General features: G+C 41.0%; 1 protein-coding gene across 1 annotated transcript in view; it reads right to left on the reverse strand.

Moving 5' to 3' along the window:
* Positions 1 to 13110, reverse strand: part of ZNHIT6 (zinc finger HIT-type containing 6) — a 66531-nt gene that overhangs the window by 50204 nt on the left and 3217 nt on the right. The window contains exons 2-5 of the mRNA XM_090048572.1: positions 11791 to 11856; positions 11591 to 11697; positions 11423 to 11508; positions 9735 to 9838 (exon numbers count right to left, since the gene is read on the reverse strand). Coding sequence (XP_089904698.1) covers positions 9735 to 9838; positions 11423 to 11508; positions 11591 to 11697; positions 11791 to 11856 — 363 coding nt within the window. The remainder of the gene's footprint in view (positions 1 to 9734; positions 9839 to 11422; positions 11509 to 11590; positions 11698 to 11790; positions 11857 to 13110) is intronic.

The raw sequence follows: 13110 nt of genomic DNA on the forward strand, positions 1-13110 counted from the left end.
GCCTTGGCTCCACCATGATCCGCTGGCTGGGAAATTGGCTCCGTGGTTGGACCCAGAGGGTTGTAATTGATGGCAGTCACTCATCGTGGTGCCCTGTGACCAGTGGGGTCCCTCAAGGATCTGTCCTTAGACCCATACTGTTCAACATCTTCATTAATGATGGACACTGGAGTCAGGAGTGGACTGGCCAAATTCGCCGATGACACCAAACTTTGGGGCAAAGCATCCACGCCAGAAGATAGGCGGGTCATCCAGGCTGACTTGGACAAGCTCAGCAAATGGGCAGACGAGAACCTGATGGTGTTTAACACTGAAAAATGCAAGGTTCTCCACCTTGGGAGGAAAAACCTGCAGCACCCTTATAGGCTTGGCAGTGCTACGTTGGATAGCACTACAGAAGAAAGAGACTTGGGGGTCATCATTGACCACAAGATGAACATGAGCCTGCAATGTGATTCTGCGGCTAGTAAAGTGACCAAAACGCTGGCTTGCATCCATAGGTGCTTCTCGAGCAAATCTCGGGATGTCATTCTCCCCTTGTACTCGACCTTGGTGAGGCCGCAGCTGGAGTACTGCGTCCAGTTTTGGGCTCCACAATTCAAAAAGGATGTGGAGAAGCTTGAGAGAGTCCAGAGGAGAGCCACGCGCATGATCAGAGGTCAGGAAAACAGATCTTCTGATGACAGGCTGAGAGCCATAGGACTCTTTAGCCTGGAAAAGCGCAGGCTCAGGGGTGATCTGATGGCCACCTATAAGTTTATCAGGGGTGACCACCAGGATCTGGGGGAATGTTTGTTCACCAGAGCGCCCCAAGGGATGACGAGGTCGAACGGTCACAAACTCCTACAAGACCGTTTCAGGCTGGACATAAGGAAGAATTTCTTTACTGTCCGAGCCCCCAAGGTCTGGAACAGTCTGCCAGCAGAGGTGGTTCAAGCACCTACATTGAACACCTTCAAGAGTAAATTGGATGCTTATCTTGCTGGGATCCTATGACCCCAGCTGACTTCCTGCCCTTTGGGCAGGGGGCTGGACTCGATTATCGCCCGAGGTCCCTTCCAGCCCTGATGTCTATGAAATCAATTTAGGGCCACAGTCACCAGTCTTACAATGAAACAGTTTCTATTAGCACACGCCACGATTCAGACAATTGCTGTAGACACCAAGAGAAAGATATTTAAAAATATTTAGGAATGCAAGATGCCTAGTGGGATTTTCAGAAGTGCTTACTTCTCATTGATTTCAATGCTTATGTTAGTGCTTCTCAACATCATTAGACTCAAGACAACCTTTGCTAGACTCCAGACACCACTTGGAATATGCCAGGTCTTCACTATCGCATATTTCTCCACTATGGAAGAGTAATAGAGCAATTCTTCCGTTGCAAAGAACTCAGGAATCCAGAGGGTCAAAAACATTCTGCCCTATTGTGGTCTTTCTATTTGAAATCTCTAGGTTTATCTTGTTAGATGGGCAGACACATGATTCACAGTACTAGTTGAGAATCACTGGCTTGCATGCTTTCATAAATCCCATTAGGTATTTAAATACCTTTTAAAACCCTACCCTAAGTTTCTAGCAGCACCTCCTGGCTACAAAGTAGCGCTCTGCTAACCTTTCCTTCAGATACTTTGCATCTGTGATTTACATATTTTGTCACTTAGGAACACAATCTTCCAGAATTGAAGCAAGAACACAACAGCAGTCTCATCTCCCTGCCCTTGGCTGACCAATCACTGCTGATCCATGGCACCCATAGAGATAAAGCACTATACAAGAAAACTCAGAGATTTAAAATATGTATATTTGGAGGGTTGAAGACAAAGCTTTGAGGTTTTCTTTTCTTTTCCCTTCTGCTGGTATAACTGATTTACAGAGACAAGGGGAGAATCTAGCCTTGTCCTTATAAATTCACAAGTAAGTATACTAAAATTATATCTATCCGTCTCCAAAATTCAGCACACATCTTTTGCTAGTTAATCTAGAAATCATGGGTCTACAATTTTAGAAGATTTGAGATCAACCAAATACTGCACAAGCGCCAGAGTGACCACTGACCCCCCTAGTAAGGCACCAGCAAAGCAGCTCAAGAAAACTAGATTTTTTTCCCCATCAACTTAGCCCTTGTTTTAATGTTTACATCTACTCGTTCTATGTTCTTCTCTCTGGATCCCCTCCTGGATACATTCACTGAAGGCAGTTGTATGATTAGACCAGGCACATCTTTTTGGAAGTAATTTCATTTTATTTAAATTAAATTCCCCAACCAGGGGCACATATGTATGCGCACATATTTATAACCTAACACTACCAATGTACACAAAAGACTGATTTTTTAAATTCCTACTTTAATAGCGTATGAAAAAAAAATTAAAATTAGGTTGACCACAAAATAGGAGTTGTGCACAGGACAAGGGCAGACTGCCTGTTGAGGGCTCAGGGTCAGGGGCTGCGCCAGTCTCTCCCCAGTGGGGGGGCTGGGCTCAGTTCCATGGGGTGGGGTGGCGCTGGGAGGGGTGGCTACAGCCCACCAAGCGCCCCGCAGCACCTCCCCTGCTTGGGGCACTTCACTCGGCTACCTTTCTTCACCGTAGCTTCACCCCCATAGCCACCCCTACTAGAGCCACCACCGCCTGTTCCACGCAGATGAGCTGGCCATGCCCCCACTCACCCCGACCCAACCCCCCCATGCCAGCGCAGCCCCTGCCCCAAGCCCACAGCAGGCAGCCACCCTCACCCCACACACAAATCCAGGGAGGCACATGCCTCCAGGGGTCCATGGACCACACACAAGTTGAAAATCACTACTCTACACTAAATCTTGTTTATATTTGTCATCTAGTTTACATAAAATTATGGAGAGAAGCAAGAAGAGAGAGAAAAAAAAAAATCAACATTATTATAAGTGCTTGACCAAGAGGGAATTTTGATAGTTTACTTGATGTTCTTCCATTTGAAATGACAAAATTAATGTTTCTATTAAGTAATTTTCAAAGCATTTGACTGTTCTCTCAACTGTTATACTAACTCAGTTGCAGCAGTTAGCCTTGATTAATGCAAAATAAAACTTACCGCAACAATAAAATTGTTTCATTCATAATCTTATGAAAAAACTTGCCAGCAAATGCCATTCAAATCTCTGCTTGCCAACAGGAAACTCCTAACTTTAATCATGAAAAAACAATGCATAGTAGAATATATTTCTAGTGACCTCAAATACAGAGAACAAAGTCTATCTCTATATAAAAGGAAACAGACTGAAAGTCCCAAATTTTTCAAGGTATTGTAACACATGAAGGGCAATTCTGGTTTTAATAAATTCCACTTACAGCATCACTGTGACAGATAATGACTCACTAAGGAATGTATCCTATTTGGTAACAGACACTAGAAGAAGTCTTTGGGTTTTTTTACGGTATGTGGTATTTGCATGCTCACAAATACAATAGCATCTGCTGTGCAAAAATTTTTCTGCACTTATAAAGCAGGAGAAGAGGGAACAGAGAAGTTTGACAAAATACTAGTTATCTTTGAAAACTGATACATCACTGTCATGACCTACCTTACTCACAACTGTGCAGCTTAATTTGAGTAGGGGGTTAAGTGTCTACTCCTTTTGATCAGAGTGCCCTAACCTGATTTAGGCAAATATCCAGCCCAAGTAAATGACTGGATTCTCTTGCAAAACCCAGAACTCTCATTAAAACAGATGATCAATAGTTTAAAAGTTAACATGAAGAAACCCTGTTTTATGCCAATATTGCAGTTACAGTTCTAATGATATTAGACAGTAGAAGGTACCCCTACTTTGTTGAAGCTTAACTAAATTAATTTCCAGCTGAGATTCAATGTCTAAACAATAGAGTTGTGTTATATCGATTGAAAGTTGAAATAGTCTCCAACTGCACTAAGTGCATTTCCTTTGCAAGGCAAATGGTTTTCCACGGCTTCAGGACAGCAGGACACCTTATTAACCATATATACTGCAATGCAGGTTAGGATTAATGCGTTCTGCAGAAACCAAGGTTAAGTAGCCCAAATTTTAACCCTACTCCCTCCCTCCTCAAAAAAGAACAAAACAGAAAAGGAAACAAAAATTATTTTACAGAATCAGAAAAGAGGAAAGTCGTTCATCAGCTGCTATGAGAGCTAAAACATCCAGGTTCCTAAAAGATCTTTAGTGAACCAGTATAACAAGTGCTTCAGTTGGGTGTAACTTTACCTCGCATTGATAAGATACCCCTTCATTTTTATGAGCTACCAAGTTACAATGCACTAGTCCTGCTCTCAGATCATGGGAGACCAACATTCCAGTAATTCAACTACCTTTCTTTCATTCTTGTGAGCAGAGGGGAAAAAAAATATCACGTTGTGATGCATACCAGATTGTAAGCAAAAAAACCAAAGCTGCACACACAGATCGAGGTTAATCAGCCCTGAGAGCATATATTTAGCTCAAAATAGCTTTGCATTTTTGAGCACAGTGTACATCTTAGCATTATTTAAATATAGTGCTTTTTTATTGTTTTAAAGTGGTCGAGTATGTACTCCTGGGAAATTAAAAGCATGCTGCTACCAGCATAATGTAAGGGGCATTGGACAGTAAGAGTGAAAATAAAGCAAAGCATGACTGGACTTCTTAAACATGGCTAACAACAGGATCTCCAGCCATAATTTCCAGGATTGTGTGTGATTTCCACTGAATCTAGCCATGCATCACTGCCATTTCAGAGTCCACAGAACATTTATTCTCAAATAGTTAATTATCAAAGCCAAATATCAACTGACTTAGGCCTTCTTTTTTGGGAAGAATGGGGAAAGAAGACAGCATCATGGCACCTAGGAAGCAGAGAAGATTCCGATGATGTCATTTCTAAAGCCCTAAAGATCACCTACTTTAGCTTACCACTAGCTACCAAAAGTTATGTCTCCAATTTCTTTCTGTACAATACCAAAAAAAGAGATGTTCCATGAATATTCCATCTTATTCTCCCTGACAAATGCTCACAAGAATACTTCCTGCAGACCTTCAAATGAAGAGGATACTCTGTGAGACTTTACTTGATGCAACTTATTGTCTTAATGTCTTATTGTGACAAACACTGATGGCTTTGATGTTAACCACCCATTTACCAAGAGAGTACAGTGGGATACATGGGAAGATGCAGGCGTCTTGTAGTAGTGTAACCTGTTCTCTCTTGCTGCATAGGTACTGCATACTCACAGAATATAATCTGGGCTATCAACTTCTGAATCAGGAAACAGGGCATAAATAACATTTATCAGAAGAGTATATTGGACTCCTTTTTCTTGGTACAGTATACTTGTCAGACTTAAACATGAATGCAATGATAAAATTAGTTAAACTAGCCTTAAGGTTTCCTGGTGGTATCTTTTCCTTCCAGAACACTGAATTCAACAAAATCAGGATTGCAGAGGTAGGGTATATGCCTTTCAACCTTAGCTCTGCCCTCCTAGAGCTGGCAGAAGCCAACAGGAATCATCTGCTGTATTCAAACTGCACTCTGTGCATTGGATGTGGCTGTACTGAGCAATGAAAGAATTCATTAGAGCAGCTCAGTGAAGATGCAGCTACAATATGAAGTGATCTGGGTAGCCATTGCTTCAGTCAGGCCTTCTTGGTTAGGCAATTTGTTCACCTGGCAGAATTCCTGCATGTCAGTCCCCCTGATTTCACCCCAAGCCAATTCCTCCAAACACATGTTAGCATGATAAGCCCTTTAATTTTGTACTTCCTGGTTTGCCTTACTTTCAGGCCCCAAGCTGCAGATCCTGACACACATGGAGGGCAGGGAAAAGGGCTCAGTCTACACTAGGTAGTAAGATCTCCCCAGTTCTCAGGACCTTGATTCAGACCTCTTCCCCTTCCCTTCCAGAATGGCAAGTTCCTGGGGGACCCTGGCTTCCACAACGAGACCAAAAGAAGGACTCCAAACCTCCTAGTGGAACACTCTCCCTAGATGACAAGGGGAAACACAGAGAAAGGTTCAGACACAGATGGGCAGGAGTCTTCCCACAATTCCATGTGTTAGGAGGCTTACACCTTAATTTCTTGTTGGAAACCATATTTAGTGCCACTTCCCCAAAAGGGCAGTGGCTGCCCTGCAACAGTTGGCATAAAAGTTTAGTTACTCAACTATATGAAGCCCACAGCGGTTTGGTTCCTCAGGTGTGCACAAAAACAGATCTGCCAACCATTAAAAAATCCCCTTCTCCAGGGGGATGTAACCTTCAGAATCTCTTGTTCATAGGACTCCAGACTTGGATTGCAAACCCTGCATGGCATCCTAGGGAGGGATACAACGTATTATGTACATGGATTCTCCAGTCAAACACTGAACATAAAGCGATTTCATGCCTGGCCAACACTGCATAATTTCATCAGAAGAATTTACCACTGCCAGCAAAGCAGAGCACCCTTGCAGTGGCAAAACCCCTTCTTGGAGCGAGAGAAGGCTTTTGCTAGCACTGTAGGTTTGTGCAGACACACTCATCCCTTCTGCCAGGTGGTAGAATCTGTCAAACATAATACACTATTGGAATTTTTCTGGTAGGACAATCATCTTAGGGTCATTTGATATTTTGTGCAAATTACCCCAATTTTTAGATCAGTCCACCTACTCTGTTCTCTCCTTCCCTAAGGTTCACTAAGTTTCAAGGCAAAGAATTTTCAAAAAGCATGTGGATTATAGAGCAATGAAAGGTAACCTTTAAACAAAAAGTAGTTCTCACCCTCACCCAGAACGGAGCTATTACTCTTAATATAATAAAAGAAGAATAATAATCTGCAAGAAAAGGCAACCTGCTCAGCCTTGATAAGTAGCAACACTTGCTCCAGTATGGATGGAACAGGCACCTGGGATGCATTTCTTTCCCCCAGTGAAAGCTAAATGGAACCTTAAAACAGTTTTTTTTGTTTTTAAACAACCACCGTTCATATCCACGTTATTCCCATTGCCTACAAAATGATTTGCAGGAAAAAGGGGACTACTTTCTATTAGGTATTAAAGAACAGATGGCAATGCTTTCCCTCTAGAGGGAATTAGAAACCTGTTGCGAAAGACTAACATTTCCAAGCAAAGACTGTCATGGTGCAGAACAAAGCAGGCCACTGCCTTGCTCCATTCTATCTTGACAACTCCTAAAATAGTTCAACGCTTAACTATTTACCTACGAGTCATACACTAATCCCGCTATAATTTAAAATTCCTTTCAGTGCACAAACGTTACCCAAAGTGAACATGCAATTCAATTTGGCAATACATTCACTCTGCTTTAAGCCATGTATTAGCAGAGGCAAGTTAGAGTGCCTTTGTAAGGTAAAAAGGTAGAAAGTCACACTACTTAAGAGTAGCTCATTAGTCTGTGCCTGGTTGTATTCTGCACTGCTGAGCAAAAAGGGAGACCCCATTTGTGCAGTTGTGTTTCCCTCAATTCTTAGCCACAGATACAAGAACCCTTCCTATTCCACACATGTATTGGGTCCTAGCCACTCTGTCACTCCCCCACATTTCAGATGTATGCTCACCTAAGGGCTCCTACAGCATAGTCCAGTTTGAAAGTGGGGTGCAGCCACACCCCTGCCCTCCCTCTGGATCAGTCCCCTGCACCCACATCTCCAGTGAGTCTTCCAGGGAAGACACGCTGGGCTCACAAAACACACAGGAGATTCCTCAAGGACGTCATTTCATCAATAGTTTGGGGATTCCCAGAAGCAGAAATTCAGTGAAACAGAACTTCTTCCACATCTCTCCATGAAGTTCCTCTACTGTTGGTGGAGGAAAATCATGTGCCAACAGTCAAGGTGGAGGCAAAAAGCCTCTGCACAGATTCATAGATTGTTAGGCCAGAAGAGACCTTGGAAGATCATTGGGTCCAGCCCCTACACCAAGCAGGAAAAATAACTGGGGGTCAGGTGACCCTAGCAAAGTGACCGTCCAGTCTCCACTTGAAGATTTCCAGGGTAGGTGATTGCACCACCTCTGGAGGGAGCTTATTCCAGTCTGGACACCCTGACTGTGAAGAAGTTTTTCCTAATGCTGGGCCTGAATTTATCTTCCAGGAGTTTGTGGCCATTACTCCTAGTTTTCCCCTCGGGTACCCTGGTGAAAGGTTGCTTACCGAGCCCTTGATGTACTTCCCTAGTATAGTGGTAAGACTGATGCATGCCAGAATATTATTTGCCCTACTGGCTACCATCACACTGCCGGCTCACATTCATACTGTGGTCTATTATTACCTCCAGGTCCCTTTCATCCGTAGTGCTAGTCAGATGGCTAAAGGTCAGCAGAATTTGGTGGTTACTCTGTGGTCTGTCCCAAGGAAATCAGAGATATTTCCTCAGATATAAAAAAGCAAAAAGAAATCTTAACGATGACTTGAGATCTTTTTTCCCCCTTAACTCCTCCTGTGCGTTTTCATGGCAGTCACTTAAGTTAGACAATGCAGAAAACTAAAATTTATGATACAGCATTAGGTTTTGCTAAGAAAGTTTCTGCACCAATGGGAAACAAACTGCTTTAACACAGAAGTTAGATTGTTAATTTGTTTTACAAACCTGCTCATTAATTTATTACAAGAGAGACACCTAGTGGTTAGCCACTAAAATTTGACAATGTGATAATTATTCATTATCCATAAATAAGAGATTAGCTGCACAGGAAAACCATTCTGAAACCAAGACTGTGGTCAAAACCAATGATAAACACCCCTCCCCAACTCTTAACTGATGAAGCTAAGGAGAGAAGGGAACAGGTGAGAAAGAAGGGACCATTAAGGAAATAACTCCCACACATGGCTATTAACAGAAGCTAAATAAAGCATTACTGGTATTTTCCCCCTGATTTAACTCTGGATATGCATGTACAGTGCACACCAAAGCACCCATTATCAAGCCCATGTAGTTTTGTGTTTACAGTATTACATATGTTTGAAAGTGTTTGTCTGGTAATAATCCAGATCTATATTCACTGTCTTGCCCTTCCTGAATGGGAGGGATTTTTAGCAATTGGCACCTTTTGTCTTTAAGCAGTTCTTTCACCCTGGAGTACCTTTGAACAGAAAGCAAACTAGTAGTCCTTATTACAGAGATATGGAGCTTACCAGTATATTATTTCCTTACTGTTAAATGCAGATAACTTTTAATATAAAGCAATGGCTGTCAAAGCTGTCAGATTAATTTAAACCCAAGAATTCTCCACAAGGAAACACCAAAGCAAAGCCACTTCTATTAAAAGTGGTATTCCTTTACCACATCTATGTCCACATGTAAATGCCTATACTTACTTATGAAAAAACCCCCATATACAAAGAAAATGCTTCACTGACTAGCACTACCAATCATAGTGTGATGCCATGCTAATAACTTTAGTGCTTCTTTTTCTTATTAAGCCAGTCAATGAACACTTTTGGATCAGCTGAAGTCTGAGGAACAAATCATCGCTGAAGAACCTGAACAAGCAAGTGCACTGAGTACCACTGGGCTGTAAGAGATACCAGCTGCTACCATGTCAGCATGCTCCCCCCAGGATCTCTCTACACTTATATTTCTATGCAGTATTTACTATCTTACACAAGTCTATCACAAGAAGTGGCATGTGACCTTGAAAAATCTTTGATCTGCCAAATATACAAGCACTCCCTTCTCTAGTTTAACAGTTATCGGAAGATTTTTGTATCATTGTTCCCATGCTTCAAACTAATTAGAAACTCACCTAATATTGAAGAAGGTTGTATTTTCTCTCCTTTTTGAAAATCCAATTGGTAATGTTTTCAAGTGGATGTTGTACTTCCGAGCTCGGCGTTTCAATACATTTATCTACCAGAAAAATAAAATTAAAAAAAGGTGAATGATGAAAATATTTATTATTTCTGTCTTGTAAATCTAACACTGAACAAAAAGAATTGCCCTGGAATGAAAATCTTTCACAGACACTTTGGAATATAGGATCAAAATAGGATCAACCATATATGCAAATTTGTATTTGTAGGCAAAACAAAATCTCAAAAATCAGGCAGACAAGTTTCTTTGGGTAAATCTGATATCTTTTATTAGACCAACTCAAATAGTTGGAAAAATTCTTCTTAACAAGCTTTTGGGTACAAATACCCATCATCAAGCTGAGGAAGCATCACTTCCTTGGGTATAAGCTTTTATATTCCATTCCCCCACCTGAAACTTACCAGCAAGCACAAAATCCTTGAGGAGGGAGGGGGCGCTATTTTTTTTTTTTTTGCACTGAGCTTGCCAAAAATGTGGAGCCTGCCCAAAATTACGGTTTCCACAAAAAACAACAATAACACAATCGTGATTTCAGTAGTTCCCTACTTATAACCCCTAGTATCCCACCATCTCAACACCTTGGATGCATTTAACCTCCTGCCACTATTGCGATATATTGGAAAGTGCTCACCTGTGTCTGTTTAAATTGTCTGCCCGAGCAGAAAGCCAATTTTTTTTTCAATTTAATTTTGCACCTAGCTATCAACATGGCCTCTTCTCAACTAAGATGTTTCAAAATTACATTTAAAAGGTGACTTGCAAAGGGCTAGAACACAATACTGAGTTGGTCTCTTTTAGTGTCATTTTGGCTTTATATTTTTTTTCTTTTCTGTTATTATAATTCCAGGTGTGGCCAAACAAGTTGCCTTATGTAAGCTGTGACAAACTTTGAGCACAGCAGCTACTTCCATGGTAACTGTCTGCATATATACTTCTCAGTGAAAGCAGAGCAAACCAATTTGTAAATTCTTCCGGATAAAATCAAAAAGCCCAGGCAGTTATCCCAGATAAACTGATGCACTGGACGTTTACCCTAGGTAGGTTCATGTAGCCATATCCTTGAAAACAACAGTAATATAAAGCAGGGGCTGTCTTTGCATTCCTCTTTCTACAGCTCCATTTTGCTCCCTTGGAGTTTTATATCTAATTTGTTGTGCTCCCTAAACATCACCCTTCCTTTCATAGGTAGTCATATGACAACTGTTTGGCAACTAAAATCATTATTTACATGAGAAAATTTTGTATTAAAAAGCTCAAGAAAAACTTTCAAGAATTTTTTTTATATATCATAGAAAAGCAAAAATAAACGTATCAATTATTTTTACAACATATAGTTTTAGTAATTACTTTTTAGTGATTAGATTTTGGAGAACCATCATTTCTCTTATACAATGGTGGAGTTTTCCCTTAACTTAGGTCTGGGCAGCAGACACAGAATTCCAAGCCTAAAATTCAAGTGCATTTGTATCTTCAGTCCATCACAGAAAAGGACCGGCTATGAAGTCTGGATTTGGAATGACACTGTTTGGATGTCAAGGGATGTATTAGTGGTAGAATCCAAGTTTCTAAGCCAGATCCACCTCTACTTTAGGCTGACCAAGCTGCAAACTTGAGACTTACACTTTTGTTAGCTGTGCGTCTATGCAAAGACACATCTCGAGCAGCACAGTCAGCCAGCCTTCCTGCGTCTTCCAGGAAACGATAATCTGAATATACAAGGAATAGGAAAAAACATGTAATGCTAACCTAAAAAGGTGGTGATGTTTATAGTTTGAGAAAGATTCTTACCACTTAGAAGGTTCAAATCATTAAATTCATTTACGGAGACAAATGCCGTCTTCTCCCTTACTCCATTACAATTCAATGCAACTTTGTGTTTCTTTACACAAGGCAAACTGAAGGGATTTAAAAAACAAACAAAAAAAAGTGAAAACTTCCCATCTTCAGGACAAAAGACGACCAGAAACAAGGTAACATTGACCACATACCTGCAAGAGTACTTCAAGCAACGAGGACACCTGTACTTTGCTTCCTCTCCCCCACAGCTTTCGCATCTGAAACAAGAAAGGGAATTCTCTTTTTATGGTTTTAGGTCGTTGCAACTGATATAGGACAGAAATGCTTTTGCTCAAAAAACAGGTTCTTTATGTTCAAAAGTCTGCAGTTCAAAATTTTAAGAAGAGGTCATTTGAGGCTTGAAAGCAGGAAAAGAAACATGCTGCAGCTAAGGCTGAGGTTTCAAAACATTTTCCTGGTGTAAGCTGTGACTTGAAAAAGATTTTATAAAACAGAAGGCAGCTGAGCCTCCAGCTCCAGTGGAAGTCAAGGAGACCATCTGAAAATCTTCCACAAAGAGAGTAACTAAGGAGTGGCATCTCTTTCATTATTGATCACACAGACCAGGGCTGGACAAACTATAGCAGGAATGCCACAAGTGGCACAGAAGGGTAGCATGTGGCAGATCAGGGAGCAAGCAGGCAGCACAGTGACAGATATGGCAAGGAACAGAAAACAGAGCAGCAGATCAGGAAGTGGAAGGGGACTGGAGTGGCACCCAGGAACCGTACAGGGCTGGTTTGTGGCATGCCTACCAAAATGATTGGCCCCCACTGATATAGACCATCCTTCCTCCCACTGGCAATCATAAAAATGTTATGGCCCTAAAACAAATGCTGATATAGTAAACACATATTTGCCTTTTTCCACTTGGACCTAACAGCTAGAAATGATGAAAAGCCAGGCTTATCTGAGTACCATATCGTCAACAGAATGCGTAAGTCAGAAGCAGTATGCAAGTAAAAAAATCTGAAACACATTATGAAAAAAATATCAATTGTAAAAAAATATGTTACTAAAATTATGGAAGGTGCCGCATTCAATTTCTTTTTTTCACTGGAAAGGTTTCGATTGAAAAGTGGCATGCTGTTTTTAAGCTGAACTATTTAATGCAAAATGAATGTTCCAGTTCCTTTCAGTTCTTGCAAAACATTTTTGATATTTTAACTGAAATGCTTATTGAAACATTTCAATAATAATTAAAAAAAAAAAATCAATAACCACCTCAATAAAAACAATAATATCGTGCAACAAAAATGGGTCATTTTTTAACACAGCACAGCAGAAACAATTGAAATATCCTGCTATTTCCCTCCAAATCCGTTTTCAACCAGATCCTGTTATGCAGACCATGTCTGACAACATTTTTCCGGGCAAGAAAATTACTATATATACGGGTTATACACATTATACTATAAAGCAGGGGTGTTAACCCTGTGGCCCATGAAGCCCTGCCATTCTGTCCCCGGGTC

The sequence above is a fragment of the Crocodylus siamensis genome, chromosome 5, assembly GCF_052110815.1.
Source record: "Crocodylus siamensis isolate JL-2025a chromosome 5, ASM5211081v1, whole genome shotgun sequence".
In the NCBI taxonomy this organism is placed as follows: domain Eukaryota; kingdom Metazoa; phylum Chordata; order Crocodylia; family Crocodylidae; genus Crocodylus; species Crocodylus siamensis.